Raw genomic sequence first — 19,777 nt, forward strand, 5'->3', positions numbered from 1 at the left:
TATTCCAAGGAATGATGGAAATTATTCATCGAAATTTTCACATTTTAATTTTGTATCATGGCGCTTTTTAAGGGTTCTTACCGAATGTCCACAGATATATGTCAGTTTGTTCAAGCTCAAGACTATACAGAACCCATCATACATGTATTTCCATGGGCAGTCGGTAACTAACCTAGTAAGCGCATTTTTTTTTTTTGAGGACGAATAACAGATAACAAACCTTGAGAGATCAATTGCAATTGAATTTTCTCACATGAAAGAATCTTCATTTGTAATCTTCTTTATTCACATTATTTTAATGAAAAAAAGGAACTGCTTTAAATTTAATTGAAACTTTTCCAATATTTTTGGTGTCTTGAAAAGCAAATATAGTGCTGGCAAGATTTTTTCTGTATTCATTAAAATTACTGGGACCTATGAAATTACTTCCCTATATTCGTAATATGTTATATCTCTATAAGGAATTCGTTGAATTTGTATAGCTGGGGATCCAAGAAAACTTCACTGTATCCATGAATTCTGAATATCCATATTTTGTACTAAATGAGTTTTACAGTAATTGTGACAAAACAAAGTTTCAGATACACTCTATATGTATGTAACGGGAGAGGAGAAAATGCAGCGGACCAGACCGGGATTCGAACCCGGGCCCCCTGAAACTCCGGTCAGGTGCTCTACCAACTGAGCTATCTGGCCACCGGCGATCGAATCCGGCTGACCGCCACATTCCTCCCTCCTTAAAGGTCTTTGGCCCTCCAAAGACCCCAACGCAGGCTCATCCCTGGCAGGTCTTTCACCTGTCAAGTCCAGGGCATGGCACGGCACCAAATGTAACGGGAGAGGAGAAAATGCAGCGGACCAGACCGGGATTCGAACCCGGGCCCCCTGAAACTCCGGTCAGGTGCTCTACCAACTGAGCTATCTGGCCACCGGCGATCGAATCCGGCTGACCGCCACATGTATAACAAAAACAGTTTTTATTTATTTAGAGTTTTATATATACATTTGTAACATAAACAGTATTGTATTTTGGCTGCCCCTTGGTTGACAATACATGTGTGTTTTCTTGGGGTGAAAATATTCAATGTTGCACCCAAATACAGGCAGTATACATTAATAATACAAATATTAAAGAAGTACATGTATTTACAACATTAAATTACTAGACCGGTACATTATACATTAAACTAAACCGTAGGGAATGAGAATAACTGATTGAGGCCTGAATTTATTTTGTGTTAATTATATATTGTCAGAATAAAAATTTTTAGCCATATTTCCTGAAAAAGACTACACATGATGATTTTGATTCAAGAGTTCAAAATGATTTTGAGTGGATTGAATTATAGGAGGAAAACAGCTTACTCAAAACTTTCGTAGATTTTCTTCTGCTTGCGATTGCGACGAACAGCTATCGCAATACCTACAATTACGCAAACTGCTGTAGTCAAGCCAACAGACAAGCCCGCAATGGCGCCTTTTGACATCCCCGGACTGTCGTCTTTTTCCTGCACTACATGGTTACCTGTGAATTTCTTCATGAGGGTGGCCATTTCTCTGGGTGCTGAATTCAATGTGGTCCAGCTTGATTCGTCTGGTTTATCTCCTTTCATTTCGGGATCAATAAGTTGGACCCACGATTCAGAATCATGAGAAATTATGTAATTTGCTGGTTCCTCTAAACTCTCTGCAGGAACATCAAAAAACGGCGGGAGCTGAACGGTAGGGAATTTTAGATCGGACATTTGGCCTGTCCGTACGCAGTATTCTATTTCACAGTTGTTATCAATTGTGGCTAAGTGGTTACTGAAACCCTTTGGACAAGATTTTGTATATTTACTATCAACTAAAGGGTTACCATGCTGACAACTGAAGAAACCACCAAATGGCACGGCAGATTTGGCGCCAAGTTCATAGTCATCACTGATGCAGACATAGACATTAGAGGCAATCTTCATTGGATTATAGTACTGCGGGCATGATTTTGATTGAGTTACAAAGTTACTAGTTCTGTCTGAGTACAGACCTCCAAAGAGAAATCCGCTGTTTTCTTGAACAGGTGTGTTTGGTTTTGCACGACACCAATACGATGTATATGTTGCAGAGCCATAATAAGACTTGTCGTGACAACACTTAAAAAAGGCCCAGCATCTATGACACTTGTGCTCATGTTGAGCTTTATGTGTTTTTCCTTCATAAAGAAGAACTGTATCAAATCCTTTTGGACATCGAAAGTTCTGTGTTTGAGGATTTCTTACAGTAATGTTCAGTGTGTTGCACATGTTTTCGTTATTCATTAATCCTCCCTGGAACTGACATGTTTGGTAAATTCCACCAAAGCTAAGGTTCGTTAGAGGTGCATGACAGGTACCATCATCTAGATTTGAAATTTTGCTGAAGTTTGGTGCGTCTGGATCGGTGCATCCTGGGTACGTGTTATGGAGGAAGTAGGACGAGATTGCACTTCGAACATTTTGAACGATTTCTTCAACCAAACTTGCAGACAATTCAGGAAGCGCAGTAGTAGAGATGACGTAGTCTAAAGGAAATCCATTTCTATCCACTGCAACCAAATCATTTCCAATAGTAGTTGTCCATTTACTGAGTGTAAAATTTTCAGGATTCATGGGCGGACCTCCGTACGCTCTGATGTCCGAGTTTTTAACGTTCCGCATGTATTTTTGAAGTGCAGTTTTTGAGTATGAGAATTTATCTTTTACATCAACACTTGCAAGTCCAGGCAGAGAGACACTCGCTGCATACCCTATTTGAACTTTGTCGATTGTGCTATCTTGGAGAAGGGAAGAGTCAATCTGGTCTACTTTGACGATAGACGCACCAGCATCAACGCTCGTAAGTACGTGAGTTCCGAAATCTCGAACAAGCAGTTCACTTTCATATTTTGTCGACAATTTTCGATTTTGTTGAATATGGTTGGCAATCTTTAGCAGACGATTTCGGAAAGACTGATCTAACTGTACATCAGGAAGAATCTTTGCTGTGTACCGGACGAATCGTGCTTGGACTTTAGTTGTGATTGATTTGTCTTCTAGCTGATGCTTTTTAATGTGCTCATACTCGGAAGACAGACTGGCTGCAATCTTTACACCCTTAATGGTTGCCGAAGCTGCGTTGTTCACAGAGAACGATGTATCAGATTCATACTGAGACCAGTGATCATACACCTTAGAGAAAACGTTCATGTGACTCGTCTTAATAGGAATGGTTACTACTCCATCTGGGATGAGATATCTTCTGTCCTCTGTAGTTTTGCACTTTGAATAATTAAAATTCACAACAACGCCCCGATTCTCATTCACAAGATTATCCCAACCAAATCCAGGCATAACCTCGAACATGAACGGCATCTCCCCCTTTCCATCATAGCAGGCACGTGGGTCACCGATGCTGAAATTTTGCGAGGCTTCGATGGCGGCACAGAACAAAAATATAACAGCGTATAAATTCAACATGTCTGCCCTGTTCTAGCTCATCTTCCTAACTGACTGTTTTGATTTAGGCGAGAATATTTGTACTTATGTGTAGAGGAAGTAGATGATCATAATAATCACTAGAATTTAGATTTGTCTCACTTTGTGAGGAAGTATCATTATTGTAAAGTATTTGGTCATTAAGGAAGATTTCATACAGATTAATACACGTGATTTGATGAGGAATGTTTATATTGTGAGAACTATAAACATGACAAAACAACTTGTCGCATGAACAATGTACTTGAAAGTCATCGAGAATGTTTGCGTCACATAGACTGATATAGTGCTTTTAACCTTATAATATATTAAGGGTAAAGGTTAATTTGAAAAAATAGAAAAGATATGATGGAATCCAATGGACTGAACGAGTTGAATATACCTCGCGATATCGTATTAAATAACACTATAAATACTTCCTTGGTAGTATAAAAACATTAATAGTGCTTTTTTTTCTCTTGCATTTGTTTGTTACTGGTATATATGATATTGTAAAATACTTCCTTCTTTTAACACATGAGTGATCTTCAAATAATCAATTTCGCAATAATTCAAGCATGACAGGACTGACCAATTAACTTCTCAATTGAATTATTATTAATTTTCACCGCAAATTAAAATGAAACAAGTGAATTAATTAACATTGAGAAAATAAATCCATGATTTTGGTTTTGGATACACATTATACTCCTCCTTCCAGTCCAATTTCAGTTTGTTTTCTGATTCAATTCAATTCAATTTATTCACTCAAAACCATGTAAATGGTACATGAGGTACAAAAAACATATAAAACATATATGCATATAATACAGTGGGTCAAGCAGAAGGTGATAATTAAGGAGAACAGACAATACTATTAATTTTAGAAATAAATGTACATAATTTTTTCAAAGAATCAACATCATTTTGGTACATGACTTCACGAAACTTGATAATATTTGGGTTAGAAAAAAATTTTTGGTTCAAATAAACTTTCCTCAGTTGGTTTAAAGCACTACATTCTAAGATATAATGATATTCATCTCCTATCTGGTTACTACTGCATAAGCTACAAACTCTTTCATTTCCCTGAGTACCATTCCATCTACCTGTTTCAATTGGAAGGTGGTGATTTGTGGTTCTAAACTTAACAAAAGTTTTTCTAAATTTAAATGATAACAGTGTTAAATATTTTTCGCACTCAAAATTGGTTTTATAAATTTATAATTTAAACTTTTTGAAGATTCTTGAACTTCACTATTCCACGCTTGAATATATTGATCTTTTAATCTTTGTTTGACTGTAGCAGTTATCCATTCTACATTGTATAAGTATTGTTCGTGCTCATACCATATATTTGATAAACCACATCTATCAAAAATCTTTTGTTTAAATGATATCCATCAATTTTTCATTTCCCCTTTATCATGTTGTTTACGTAAGTACATATATACAATTCTACACAATTTGTTTTCTTTTCTATTCACAAGTTTTGCCAAATATTTTATCATTCTTGAGTAAATATTTATATGTAATGGAAACCGCCCAGTTTCTCCATAAATCATATAACTTGGAGTGCTACTTTTTAAATTCAATATATGTTTTAAATAACGTAAATGTACTCGTTCAATAATATCGATGTTTTCATAACCCCATATTTCACAGCCATATAACAATACTGGTAAAACTACTTTATCAAATAAATCCAATTGACATTCGAAGGGGAGATTAAACTGCCTAATTTTACGTATCACACCATACATCGCTTTTTGTGCTTGTTCGCATAGGTGTTTTCTTGCTTTACATAATGAGCCTGTACGAGAAAATACAATCGATCCCCAAATAATTAAAATCCTTGACTACTCTATGATACTGCCATTATATGTAAAAATATTCTTTGGCTGTCTACCCTTTGAAAAAATAAGTATCTTTGTTTTCTTAATATTCACACATAATTTCCATTCTTCACAATATTTGTAAAATTCATTTAGTGCTCTCTAAAGATCTTCAGCAGTTTCCGCAAGAATTACAGTATCATCGGCATAAAATAAGATAAACAATTTCATATACAAAAACAACTCATCCTCTATACCTTTGCTAATACTAGACAAACCAACAATATTCTTTTCTGTCAAAAAAATCTTCCAAGTCATTAATATATAATGAAAATAAGAAAGGCGATAAGTTTTCACCTTGTCGTACACCAATATTACAATTGAAAAATTTAGATGACAAACCATTCATATGTATTTTAGATTTGATACCACTATACAAATTTTTAATAAAAGTAAAACATTTACCATCTACTCCACTTCTCAAAAGTTTGCACCAAAGTCCCTCTCGCCAGACTGTATCAAACGCTTGTTTAAAGTCTATAAACGCACAAAACAATTTTCTTTTGCTGTTAATTAGTGTCTGAGATAAAAATTGTAACAATAGGATATTGTCTAAAGTAGAGTAACCTTTTCTGAACCCAGTCTGACTTTCTTTAATTAGCGTGACTTCTTCTGCATAATTTTCTAGACGGCTACTTAAGATTCTGGTAAAAAGTTTACCTAGACAGCTTAAAAGGGTAATCGGGCGGTAATTTTCAGGATGCGTTGGGTCTCCCTTATTTTTATAGATTGGTTTCAGGATACCAATTAACCAGTTTTATGGTACAATACCAGTATCAAAAATAAGATTGAAAAAAGGTTTCATAAATTGGCAAAAATAATGACAAAGTTGTTCTTATGTGCTCATTTGAAATATTATCGAAGCCCGGGGCCTTACTATTCTTCAAATCATTAACAGCCGATGAAATTTCCTCCCTGGTAATTGGGTAGTCTAACAGCTCATTATTATTATGATTATCTACATGTAAATAGTTCGTCCAGTTAACCTTAGTATTTTCAATATTATTAGTTTCATTCATTTCTCTAAAATAGTTAAACATCGAGTCTAAATCCGCAGAGCTTTTTTCTGATCTTTTAGTACTATTAAGAATGTTCCAATATTCTTTTGTATTTGTTGTAAGTAATTTCATAAGTTTCTGCGATAAATCTTTTCTGTACTGTTTTATTGATTTATCCATTACCTTTTTATAATATTTACTTGCTTTCTTCAGACTCTCTTTATTTTCCCTCGTTTTATTTGCATTATTTGCGCACTTCGCTAAATGAAATTTTCTCCTTGCTGTTTTACAGTTATTGTTAAACCATGGTTTATCTTTCTTCTTTACATTACAAGTTCGAAAACTTTTCCTTCCGAATGATTTCTCAGCAGCATTGAAAAATGTGTCACACATTCGTGAAATAACATTGTTGACACTTTCATTAGTAACATTATTTGAGGTTCTTAAATTTAAAAGTTCTTGTTCGATACTTTTTAAAATAGACTGGTCAATGTTCTCACGTCTAGATAGTTCACGTCATGAGGATGGGCATCCCCTATCATCACTAGCGCCCTCTGTGTGCCAGGCGTCCAGGACAAAGTTTGTACCTGGTGCAAGACCAGCTCATAACACTCATCGGAATCCCCGCCTCCAGTGGAACCAACACTTTTCAACCAGTTGCACAGTTCATTCAGATCCGTTGAAATAAGATGTATTTTTGTCACAATAGTCTCCGTGAGCGAATACAGCGATTTTAATACCGGGGATATCCGTTTGTAGCCGCTGGATCATTTCCTGACATTCTGTTTAACTGCATTGATAGAACTGGACATAGAGCCAGTTGTATCAAACAAGAAACGTATCTCAATGGAACCTACTGGTGGAACAGCCATCTTAATTTGTCTTTCTAGAGTTTTGTGTGAAGTATGATTGTTGAGTTTTGTGTGAAGTATGATTGTTTCTTAATTCCCATGCTTCTGCTGATAAAGACTTACGATTGAGTAAGTAAAGACTAGTCTTGCTATTGGATGCAGACTTACAATTCACTTGGTTGTGAATTGTGAAACAAAAAGTAGAGTGATTCAAGACTTACGACCGAGCACAAACTGCTTTCGCAAACACAAATAAGCTTTCAACAGATAATTAACGAAACAAACAATGAGGTATTATTACATTGGCAAAAAAACAAATCCGAAAGTTAGGAAATCTATATCTTTTGCGACTTTTAAAAGAAAAGATGAGCGTAAATATTTCCTCGTTTAGCTTTTACATCTTAACAAATAGCCTATAAACCGCCAAGGAACTTTCAAAATATGCATATTTCATTAAGTAAGGTTCTAAGTAAATAGATCTCAAAGGAATACAATTTGGTTCAAATATAAGCTGCCAAAAGAAGAAATATGCTATGAAGAGAAACGAAAGTATTGTCGTAATGGTCGACGAATTACCTGACAAATCCCTCCAGATTAGGTCGATAAGACAGGCTATGTCTAGCAGACGTCTGGCAAGATGGAGGTCAGGGAGATCAATGTTAGTTGAGATAGGTCGTACACGGATGAGTCGGGCTGTGGTACCACACTCCTCCCGTCCTTGTAGAGCCAAGGGTATCCATTGGCGAATTTTATCAATCAGTAATTATATTTGAAAAATCCACCCCCAATATTGTACAAAATCATCTAAATGTCAACTTGTGCAAAAGTACGAAAAATATACATGCAAATACAACCCAATCATGACTACTTTTCAACAAAGTACCGGTGAGAGACATAATCCCTTCACATATACATGTTGTAAGAAAAATGTAGAGTAATCATGACAAATATACAATGCGTTTATACACTTGCATAACAAAAATTACTTTTTCTGAAGTAATTAAAATATACATATATAGAAAATACACTATATAATTGATAAACATGATGAGAAAAAAAAATTTATAATCTGTAGAACTGCCTGGCATTGTTGTTACATGTCTCCAGGATAAATGAAACTGGTGTGTTGCGGATAGAAGCAACCTGTGCAGCAAGAGATGCTAGGTTCCAGGGGTGGTTCATCTTGCATCCAGGAGCTGGTAATAAATATGGAGCATCTGTCTCCAACAACAAGCGCTCAACTGGGATCCTGGCCACCAGATTTGGGTCCTGCGCTGATCTCATTGTGACGCCAAATTTCACTGCAGGCAATTCCATCTCCCACTGGCGTAGCTCCTCCACCGAACCTGTGAAGCAATGTCGATGGAAAGCATGGTGTGTCATGTCCATCATACGGATCATGGCCAAGGTGCGTTTGGCTGCCTCACCGGATCCATCATCCCTGCAGTGTAGAATTACAGGCTTACCGACATCTCTTGCCAAGTTAAGGGCATCTGCTAAAAAGTCCTGTTGAGCCTGCAGCAAACGCTCCCTACAAGCCTCTGGCCTCACACAGGGGTTACATCTGCAGTTGGTGGTGAGATCAATCCCAACCTCCCCAATGGCTACACAACGCTGGTGTGTTACTAAGTCCATGAGCCTGTCAAGGTACTGCTCTGCCAGGTCAGCAACATGTGGGTGGATACCAAAGGAGACTGATATGTTTTTGGCATCCAATATGTGTTCCTGCCAAGATTCCCATTGACGGGGAAAGACATAGTTAGCTACGGCATGTAGCACCTGAACCCTTCCACCGAACTGCTGCTCTAGTTCAAACCAGGTCTTGAAGTTGGTCCGGCGCAGAATTTGGTCTAGGTGAAAATGACTGTTAACAATCCTGGCCATGATGGGGTTCCCTGCTATAGTAAAGGGTCTATCAATGGTCATGCCATTCGCCAAGAGTCGCCGTTGATGCTGCCTGAAAATTTCCTGCTGCTCCATACTCAAGCCCTTCAGTAGGGTACCAACAGCCTGCCAATGCAGAAAACATGCTACATGGTTCAAAGGCTTGAGCTTAAACTGGGCGACTCGGTGTTCACTGTAATGGGTAGAGTAGAAAGTCATCAACTGCGTCTCCTGTGTATTAAATTCTCCCACTACACTGTCATACAGGTTTGACGATGCAAACTGGCGCAAGCACTCCAAACTGTCCAGTCCGAGCCACTCTCTTAACAAGTGTAGGGACCCATTAAAGAGCTGACACCACTCATGGAGGTTCTCGTCATCAAACAACCTCTGTTGACCTTTGTGGGCAAGCGTGTGCTTGACTGCCAGACTAAGGGTTGATCCCTCTAATTGGCGGCATTCCCAGCAAGCAAGTGTCCCAACCCAAAACCATGGCAAATGAGTCCGTAATACATGTCGTTTTACATGTCCACTTAGCTTGGTACCACAGACAGGGCAGCTGTACTTCCCGGCTCGTGGACCAGTACTACCAGAGCATAAAGCCCCAAGCACTACTGTCCTGGTATCTTCTGTGGAAGATGCTGTAGGTGACTGCCCCTCTTTGTTCACATCCTGTGTACCAGTATCTCCAGGGATGCTAGTGTCAGACATCACCTCATCCAGAGTTATCCACTCCTCCGACTGGCTCTCAGATGAAGGGTCATAGTCAGGGACAAAATTTACATCCCACAAATCTTCCTCCATTATCCTTGCAGTTTGGATGGAGGATTAATATTCCTTCCATGTCTTGTTTGTACAGCAACCTTGGGTAGCACAAGAGGCTCGTTATCATCCGAAGCTCCATTGTGGTCCTGACTTTCTATTGATTCAGTGAGATCCTCGTCTAGATCCTGTCCCTTGAATTCCTGAACCATACTAAAATCTGGATCCTTAGAAATAGTGCTTGATGTATTATCCTGGAAATACTGGTGACGCAGCCTTCGTAACCACATGGGGATATCTCGGTCTTTGCACAGTTTTAACCGATCATGATGTAGCACATGCTCTTTTTTCTGATCCCTGAGAGTGTAGAGTGGCGCATCACATGAGACTACCAGATAGGGCCCTGTCCATGGAGGTCTGAGTTTGGATGATTGACCAATTTTAGTTGTCGAGTCCAACTTATACACAATATCTCCGGGACTATAGTGATTCTCAAACAATCTAAGGTCATAGTCCCTTTTCTGACGAAGTTGGGCCATTTGTATATTTTGACGTGCATGATGGTGGGCCTTGGAGATACGAGCTGCAAGGTCAGTGCACCAATCACTTGGCTCCTGAGTGTCAAGACCATCTGGGATATTTCCAGTAAGCAAATGGACAGGTTGAATAACCTCTCGACCAAGCATAAGGCGGTTTGGGGTATAACCTGTCTGACGATGAATAGTGGAGTGAAGGGCCATTGCTAGGAGAGGGAGATCTCTATCCCAGTTTTTATTATTTTTCTCTATGTAACATCTTATCATCTGGAGAACAGTGGTGTTGTATCGTTCTATCTGCCCATTTGATGAGGGATGGTAGGGTGTAGTCCACGTCTTGGCTATTTGTAGCGTCTCACACAAGGCCTTAAACAAATTGCTGTCAAAATTCTTTCCTTGATCAGTATGCACTTCTAAGGGACATCCGAATGTGACAACAAAATGCACCAAGAATTTCTGTGCTACAGACAGTGCACACTGGTCAGGGAGGGCTGCCATCTCCACCCACTTGGTAAACTGATCAATCATCATCAGTACATAGTTATTACCATCCTCACTTGTATGAAATGGTCCCAGGATATCCAAATGAACACGCTCCATGGGGAAACCCGCATGATACTGACCTAAGGAAGCCTTCGGCCTCACATTAGGTTTTTTGTTTTGATTGCAAGTTTGGCAGGAGGCAACATAATCTATGCAGTCCCTGGACATGTTGTACCACATATAATTTTGCTTAAGACGCTCGAGAGTCTTCTGTTGACCCAAATGGCCAGAGGTCTTTATATCATGACAACCATGTAAAACTGAACGCTGTAGTCCTTGTGGCACAAGGATGCAGAGACTTCTGTTTGCCTTTCCATCCCATCTGTAATATAAAACCCTGCCTATAAACTGCAAATTCTTTCTACTCATCCACAGTGTCCGAGTACCTGGGCTCTGTAAACGGAGCTCTGACTGCTTGGGCTCAATATCATTCTCCAGCCACTTAATGATTGGACTTAAATCTTTGTCTTCTTCCTGCATTGATCGTACTTCAGATGGCGAACTTCCAACTGCCCAGTTGCACACAGAGGAATCACCTTGCCCAGGCTGTTTATCTAGTTGCATTACTGTCCTCACTTTGAGCACGGGTCCTGGAGACAAAGATGATCGACTTGATAGAGGCACTACGTCATCTACATCCTCAATGAACCGTCCCCATTGTAAGTGTGCTCTCTGGCAATAATGGCAGCCACCGCAAGGAAGATCTTCAACGTTTGCTCCTGCATTATAACAGTCACACTCTGCAATATTGTCCTGCAATCGACTCATTCCATCTGCATTTGTATGCTTTTTGCCAGGTCTATGGACAATCTCCATGTTGTACTGTGCCAGTTCTTCTAGCCATCTAGCAAGTTGTCCCTCTATGTGTTTAAATTGCATAAGCCACACAAGACTGTTATGATCTGTGCGCAAGAGAAACCGACGCCCTAGTAGGTAGTGTCTAAAGTGCCTGCAGAACTTCACTACAGCCAAAAGTTCTTTTCTAGTCGTGCAGTACTTGCGTTGAGGCTTTAGGAGTACATGGCTTGCATAACAAATTACTTTTCTTTGCCCTCCTGTACCTGTGATAGGACGGCACCAATGGTCCTATCGGAGGCATCTGTGTCCAAGATGAAGAGTCCTTCAGGGTCAGGGTACGACAAACAAGGTGCTGAACACAGAGCCATCTTAGCCTTCTCAAATGCTTCTTGGTGCATAGTGTCCCAGGTCCATTTTTCCTTCGTATTTGCCAAGTCGTACAGGATTGCACAGATATCAGCATAGTGCTGGATGTGATCTCTATGGTAATTTAGAAATCCCAAGAAAGAGAGCAACTCAGTGGTACTAGTGGGTGTGGGCCAGTTCCTAACAGCTTCTGTTTTCGACGGCGCGATTGATACGCCTTTACTACTGACTACTTTCCCCAGAAATTCTACTTCCTTTTTAAACAATACACACTTTCTAGGCTTAAGCTTCAAATTATATTGCCTGAATCTGTCAAAGGCTTTCCTGAGATTTTGAAGACTGTCCTCAAAGTTGCGACCTAGTACTACTACATCATCTAGGTAGACCAAGACTTGAGTCCATGTTAAACCCCGAAGCACTAGTTGCATTGCCCTCTGGAAGGTGGCAGGAGCATTGCATAGCCCCATCCCCATACGGGTGTGTTCAAAGAGTCCATAACGAGTAATAAAAGCAGTCTTGTGCCTATCCTCCTCATCTATCATTATTTGGTAGTAACCAGAGGCCATATCAAGGGTAGCAAAATATTCAGTTCCTTGAAGTGTGTCTAAGCAGTCCTCAATAATTGGCAGTGGATAGCAATCTTTCACTGTTTTTTCATTAAGTGCCCGGTAGTCTACACACCACCTCATGGACCCATCTTTCTTTCTCACGAGCACTGGTGCTGATGCCCAATTCGAGCTGGAAGGTTGTATGACACCAGCATCTAGCATTTTGTCTAGTTGTGCCTTTTCTTGATCCTGGAAACCAAGTGGTGTTCTCCTCATCTTATGCTTGACAGGTGGATTATCTTTGGTGTCTATTCTGTGCGTAACTGAGGTTAGACAGCCCAAATCCAAATCATGCTTTGAAAATATGTCCTGGTAATCCACTAGCAGCTGTTTGACATAATGCTTCTCCTTGTCGCTAAGTCCAGAAGTTGATCTATCGTACAGATCTGTCAGATGTTCTGGTAACTTATCATCAGATTCATATTTCTGATTCCTCCTAATGAGAAGAGCATCACTCTCATTTGAGCATATTTCAGCATAAGCCTCAGCTTCCCCAACCACAGTACCCTCTTTGATCTTGACTGATGTATTTGAGTCGTTAATGAAGCTCATAGTTGTGGTAGAGCCGCTTCCAAGGGTATGAGATCCAAGAACATTACATTTTAGATGTAAAGGGGAAACAACATAGTCACTTGATAATGGTTTATCTAGTTGAACTGATACTTTGGCAATAGTGTTAGGCGGTACACATGCTGTCCTCCGTATCCGGACGTGAGAGCTTTTGTGCCCTTCAGGTGGCTCGGATATCAACTTTATAGGAAATTTCCTGCCCTCGAGAAACAGCACTCCCCTTTTGATGTTGATGATCCCGTGGTTGGCTTCCAGAAAGTCTAGTCCCAGGATCATGTCATCATCCATTGATACCGCACAGCAGTCCCAAGTTACATGAAGATCACCAATATTGAGAGAAACGTTCTTGAGCAATCTACCATGCACTATTTCGGCACCTAGCCCCTTAAGCTTTATGAACTCAGATGTAGCTATCTGGCTGTCTGGCACTATTTTATCATTGACAAGGGTTATCATTGCAGCTGTGTCAACAATTGCATTAATAGGCTTTTCTCCTATGGTGACATTTAGTTTGATGCTTTTTCCTAAAGTCCTTCGAATAGTAACAACGTTGTCTCCTAGGCCACTCTTATCAGGGGTCAAGTGTGGGCCTACTGGCTTGACCCTTTTCTGTTTAAATCGCCCTTCATTGGGCTTCTCGCTTCATCTGATGTATTGTTGGCTCTTTTATTTGGAGACGAGAAGTGATGGCCCCTGGCTGGTGATTGACTAGGACTTCTAGATCTCTCTAGGAAACGCCCTTTTGATAGTGGTGAACTACTCCGATTTCTGCCAAAGGATTGTTGAACTGTTGTGGTTAATTTTTCAACTAAAGTTGTCAGGTGTGAGATTTGCTTATCCAGAGAATTGTTGTTGTCTTCCTTAGAGAGCTTAGTATCAGCCCTACGAGGAGAAGGTTCACTTGCTGGGGATCCCTCCCTGCTCGAGAATGAAACTTGTCGTTGAGAATAGGAGGCTACTCTGGTACTTCCTCTGGTCCCGTATAAAGCACGATGGTTCGCAATGGCTGTTTTTACATACTTTACTGCTTTCTGGAGTGTTGTTGGTTCCCTATCCATTGCTTTCATAGCAGCTTCTTTATCTCGACAGCCACGTAGGAAGGTTTCTATCGCTATTTCCTCAATCATGTTCCCTTCACAGCTCTCATAACCGTCTAATGCTAGGAAGTAGACACGCTGAGAAAATTCCTCCACATTTTCATTTTCCAATTGCCTTGTAAAGGGGAGCTGGCGACGAGCTAGAATAGGTACTTCCTTTCTGCTGAATCTCTGTTTTAATTGCCGTTTCAGCTCTTTATAGTCACCATTCTTGTTCACTTTCCTGGCATATTCCAGAGCCACATCCCCTAAACAATCTAGAAGACGGAAAGCCTTCTTATGGGAGGACCATCCACGATGAGCTGCAACCCTTTCAAATTGGTAAATAAAGGATTCCCAATTTGGGCTTTCAGTGCCTTTAAATACGGGCATCTTTTGAACTTGTGGACTCTTGCTTCTGGATCTGCTCCTTGATGTACGAGTCCATTTTGACATGGTATCATCTGAGGAGGAACTGGACGATGGCGATCTATTTCGTTTACTCTTTTTGGTCTTCCTGCCCCTGCTTTGTTCCTTAGGAGTCAGAGACCCCATCAAATTGGGTTTATCTTGGGAAGTAATAGGAGCCGAAGCGGACGTTGATATGTATTTTTCATTACTCTTCTTTTCACCATTTCCTTTCTTCTTGGATGGGAAGTGAAGATCCTGTTCAAACTTAGAGCTCAGCTGAATTGGTGTTAGATCTTGGAAATCAGCACTCTCTAACTTTCCATTCAGGGGTGTGCTTGTTTTTTGTTTGGCCCCTTTGAAAGGATCTGAAATGTATCCTGAAGGGGGAATGACAGATGTCAATTTGTCTATAATTAGCTTCTGTTCCTTCCCTGTTTCTGACGGCTTGGCTGGGGTTTGAACTGTGTCAGCTGTAAGAGTAAGTGACTTGTCGATGCTTTTCTCTATATCAAATTGATTGGTCAGTACAGGTGGTGTGTTGTACAATTGGCCCATGGAATCAACATCCGACTTCAGGACAACTTGTGACCGTAAGGAGTTTACTTCATCACGAAGCATTTGAATGCTTTTGTTCATTTCCAGTAAGGTCAAATGCAGTTGCGTAGCACTTGTATCCTCTGCTTTTTGTACCGGCTGGTTTGCTGAAGTCTCTGGCTGAGCCTTCTGGATGGTAACAATACCTGCCTCACTCCATTCTGTCCATTGAGAGAGTGCAATCTGGGTCACATCAGCCACATCATTAAAGTCGAACTCTTCTTTTGTTTCCCTAAGCTGTAGAATTCTTTTAGCTTTAGCTTGTCCGATACCCTCCAATGATTTCAGGTCTGTCTCTGAGGCATTGTACAGATTAATTGGTTTACTAGCAGCCATTATCAGTTATGAATATTTTATTTTCAAAATGTTTACAAAATAGGAAATAGAATGATAGATTAGAGCAAAAGCAGAGCCAGTGGCCCCAATACCTACACAGGATATGGGGCTATATTGTCAAAATGCAGGAAATACAATCTCAGTAATAATCACTCTATTTTTCTAATTGAATTTGAAATAATTAATCAAGAAAATACACATGTACTCAAGGAATAATATTAATTTGAAAAGCAATGAATATTATATGGCACGAAATGCGCGCCGTATATACCAAAAGCGAGGGAAAGTAGGTCACGTGCATCTAAAGCTTCAACTGGCTAAGTTCATTTGAATAATTGGTTTCATCCTGTCATACAGCCGTAAAACTCCAAATTTTATCACTTAACTTGCTTTGTTTCATGCAATTTTTCGATGGTTCAGTGAAACAGAACTATCTGTATAGTCATCGTCAGGGGACAGGGTTCGTACTAAAGACCCGGTCAAATTTCTTTGAAAATTGAGATATCCCATGTTAGATGTGATATTTGATGTAGAAAAATGATTACAATAATTAGGGGGTACATTTACAGTGTATCAGAGCTTGTATGCTGGAAAAAAACGATGTGCAACTATGAAGTGTCACTATGATGCTTAACATACAGTGTTGTAAATGCGAAACTAAGACACGTGGTCTGTTGCAGAGGAAATTCAGCTGGAAAGGAGGTGTGGAACTCAGAGGGAAGATGGATGGCCCCAGCTCAATAAGTGAATTTTTATTAGGACAAGCATTGATTAACAGAATACTGGGTAATGTATCCTCAATCCTTACTTGAGACTGAGGGTGGGCTGTATGTGGGTGCGACTGGGGTCCAAATCTTGGGAAACAAACCAAACTTTGTAGAGTCCACTATCGCATTTACGGTATATGCGCAACTCTAAAAGATAGATTACTTGTTATATGATTACATAATTTGTGAGTTATGGGCATATAAAGAGTCAAATTAATTAGCTCCCAGAAAACTGTCCCCATGTATACATGTTTCTATTGGCCGCATGTATATGTTTACCCCTAGGCACATGTTTGGCATCAAAAAATTTCCTCTTCCACCTCATGGTTTGCTTAAAAAGCATAAATAAATTCAGGTTCACGAGTGAGAATAAGGTAAAAAAAAGAAATACATCTAAGAATCGTAGATTTAGAAGAACTGATCGGAATGAACAGTTTGATGAGTCACAAGATTGATTAAATAAAATATAGGACACTTGATTTGTTCCTTACAATATTGTATATCAGTACAAATGAGCGTACACTACAAAAAAAAATATGGGACGAAATGTAAGCAATTTTTATTTGTTGGAAAATGGCTTGGGACTCCATTCCATTTATTTTGAAGATTTTTATTTAATCAGATGAATTGCTTATTGCGTGAAATATTGATACACTGTATTGTATAATTCTGATCAATACAATTTACTTTATTGTTGTGAATTATTGGGTTTCAGACTTGCTAAGACACTGCGATTACACTTTACTTTGAAAAATATTGACAAAAATCCACAACTTATTTCTTCCTGCGAAATTTTTTATTTCAAGCATTCAATTCTTTTTTTTTTTTTTTTTTTTTTTTTTTGATAAAGAAAATATTTCAATACGCCGCTCGTTTTTCATATACTTCAGCCTTTCAATTGTTTTTCACAAAAAAATCAATTTATGTCTTTGATTTTTATTCATTTATTAACATGTTTATGATATTCAAAAACAATCAGCGCTTCTGTACATGTAAAACAACAATGTAAGTGAATAATATATGTGAAAAGAACAGACATGAAAACAATGTTAATTTGAGACCGCCTTCATTTGAATAGTTCTGTAAGTGTCTCTCACATTTCGCACACTTCTCCATGCATAGTCATATCTGAGAAGGGATTTCTTTATGGTGTTTTTATTAGAGTCAGTCACCAAACATCTGCGAACAAAGACAGAATATCCCAAAGACACCATTTTGTTCACTTGAGATCGAACGTTAGAATCGGATAAGAGTCTAGATTCCCAGCACCTTGTACTGGTAAATCCTGATGACATTTTACAGTAAGTAACATAACGTTTAGGATCGGATGGTTTTCTCACGGAGAACTCGTACACAGCGGCGGGGAAGGTCTTTCCTCCGCAGACGGTTGATTTTCGGAAACCTTTTCTTCCTCTATGTCTTTCTGTCCACACCGAGTCATCCTCTGGTTTAACAGGAGAAATAACTAGTTCCCATGGGGACCAGTGAATCCTGTTCATTGAGAAATTGGTTTCGGCAACATTTTCTCTCTTCAGTTTTCTCAGCGTGTTCAACTGAAATAAATAGTATAACTGTATTATTTGATAGTTTGAGGTTTAATGCTAGAAACTTGTAAGATAAATATCTTGAAATTAAAGGTGTAATGATAGAATTGAAACATATTTAATTTTGAGATTCAATACCTTTTGGCATGAAATGGCCAGATGTTTTGCTCTCTTTCTATCCAATGCAGAAGGGACAGTCTTTTTGACAATTGTCTTCTTGACTGCATGGATGGAGGAACTCTTTTTCTTCAGCTTTGTGATGGAGGCAGCTTTTGTCAGTGATGGCACCTTTTTCAGTGCCGGCTTATAGGGAAGAGTTCTGGACTTGGAAGACGATGCCTCCACTTTGCTGGATGTAGATGTGGAAGGTTCATCGTCCTTGAGTGCTCCAAACAAGGCATTCACGTCTTTGTGTACACCCATTCTAGCGTCTCTGGCGCGTACTTCCTGTTCATAGACATCCAGGAACTCTGCTCCTTGCTCTCTGTAGCAGATGGCCATAATGAAGTCAAAGAGATTGGAGAATTGTTCCAGTTCTACTCGTCTGCCAGCTGTCTTGTCGGCCAATGTTTGGTAGAAATCGTTCGTTCTTTTGTCACTAGAAGCTCTACATTGTACTCCGTACACTCGCACACCCTGAAATACAGGAAACATACTTATTACTTCTGGATAAGAAAGACATGGAGAGCTTTACATGTATAAAAAGAAACGACCTTAAGTCTTTTCTTTAAAATCTTAGATAATATTTACTCACCATGACTGCTAATTTTTCCACTTCCTCCTTCCAGTCCAATTTTAGTTTGTTGTCTGGGTAGTTCACGTCATGAGGATGAGCATCCCCTATCATCACTAGCGCCCTCTGTGTACCAGGCGTCCAGGACAAAGTTTGTACCTGGTGCAAGACCAACTCATAACACTCATCGGAATCCCCGCCTCCAGTGGAACCAACGCTTTTCACCCAGTTGCACAGTTCATTCAGATCCGTGGAAAAATCTATATACTTGGTGACATAAGATGTATTTTTGTCACAATAGTCTCCGTGAGCGAATACAGCGATTCTAATACCGGGGATATCCGTTTGTAGCCGCTGGATCATTTCCTGAACATTCTGTTTAACTGCATTGATAGAACTGGACATAGAGCCAGTTGTATCAAACGAGAAACATATCTCAATGGGACCGCCTGGTGGAACAGCCATCTTAATTTGTCTCTCTAGAGTTTTGTGTGAAGTATAATTGTTGAGTTTTGTGTGAAGTATGATTGTTCCTTAATTCCGATCCTTCTTTTATACGCTTCTGCTGATAAAGACTTAAGATTGAGTAAGTAAAGACTTGCTATTGGATGCAGACTTACAATTCAATTGGTTGTGAATTGTGAAACGAAAAGTAGACTGATTCAAGACTTACGATCGAGCACAAACTGCTATCGCAACGCCGATCAGCTTTCAACAGATAATTAACGAAATAAACAATGAGTATTTTTACATTGGCAAAAAGAAAAGTCCGAAAGTTAGCAAATCTGTATCTTTTGCGACTTTTAAAAGAAAAGATGAGCGTAAATATTTCCTCGTTTAGCTTTTACATCTTAGTGCAATCGAATTTAATTTCGTGGAAATGAATTTTCATTTCGTGCTAACGAATTTAATTTCGACATATTCACGTGTACTGGAGGAACTTTCTAAAATAATCTGTTCGGAACAGGGTGTAAATCCTTCTTTGCAACACCGGCATTTTATTATTTTATTATCGGGACAGAATATTTGTTTGGA

General features: G+C 39.3%; 2 protein-coding genes and 2 non-coding genes across 4 annotated transcripts; all 4 read right to left on the reverse strand.

The window, feature by feature from the left end:
* Positions 1–623: 623 nt before the first annotated feature.
* Trnas-gga (transfer RNA serine (anticodon GGA)) lies at positions 624–696 on the reverse strand. The gene has a single exon. It is a non-coding gene; the product is annotated as a tRNA-Ser (tRNA).
* A 159-nt stretch (positions 697–855) lies between these two features.
* On the reverse strand, positions 856–928 carry Trnas-gga (transfer RNA serine (anticodon GGA)). Its single transcript has one exon. It is a non-coding gene; the product is annotated as a tRNA-Ser (tRNA).
* A 426-nt stretch (positions 929–1,354) lies between these two features.
* LOC134261894 (macrophage-expressed gene 1 protein-like) lies at positions 1,355–3,655 on the reverse strand. The gene has a single exon (XM_062744286.1). The coding sequence runs from the start codon at positions 3,471–3,473 to the stop codon at positions 1,362–1,364; it is 2,112 nt and encodes a 703-aa protein (XP_062600270.1). The 5' UTR covers positions 3,474–3,655; the 3' UTR covers positions 1,355–1,361.
* A 13,730-nt stretch (positions 3,656–17,385) lies between these two features.
* LOC134261895 (uncharacterized) lies at positions 17,386–19,322 on the reverse strand. Its single transcript, XM_062744287.1, has 3 exons — positions 18,764–19,322; positions 18,148–18,645; positions 17,386–18,018 (listed from the first exon to the last, which is right to left on the reverse strand). Exons 1-3 carry the CDS (start codon positions 19,205–19,207, stop codon positions 17,515–17,517), a joined length of 1,446 nt encoding a protein of 481 aa, XP_062600271.1. The 5' UTR covers positions 19,208–19,322; the 3' UTR covers positions 17,386–17,514.
* Positions 19,323–19,777: the final 455 nt, after the last annotated feature.

Source organism: Saccostrea cucullata, unplaced genomic scaffold (assembly GCF_032062105.1).
Source record: "Saccostrea cucullata isolate Sc308-1 unplaced genomic scaffold, CSIRO_AGI_Scuc_v1 ctg11341, whole genome shotgun sequence".
In the NCBI taxonomy this organism is placed as follows: domain Eukaryota; kingdom Metazoa; phylum Mollusca; class Bivalvia; order Ostreida; family Ostreidae; genus Saccostrea; species Saccostrea cuccullata.

Coding starts and splice junctions, on each gene's coding strand:
- LOC134261895 (XM_062744287.1), bottom strand. CDS start 19,207: ATGGCTGTTCCACCAGGCGGTCCCATTGAGATATGTTTCTCGTTTGAT. Junction 18,646..18,763: donor TGGAAAAATTAGCAGTCATG/GTGAGTAAATAT, acceptor CCTGTATTTCAG/GGTGTGCGAGTGTACGGAGT. Junction 18,019..18,147: donor TGGCCATTTCATGCCAAAAG/GTATTGAATCTC, acceptor TATTTATTTCAG/TTGAACACGCTGAGAAAACT.
- LOC134261894 (XM_062744286.1), bottom strand. CDS start 3,473: ATGTTGAATTTATACGCTGTTATATTTTTGTTCTGTGCCGCCATCGAA.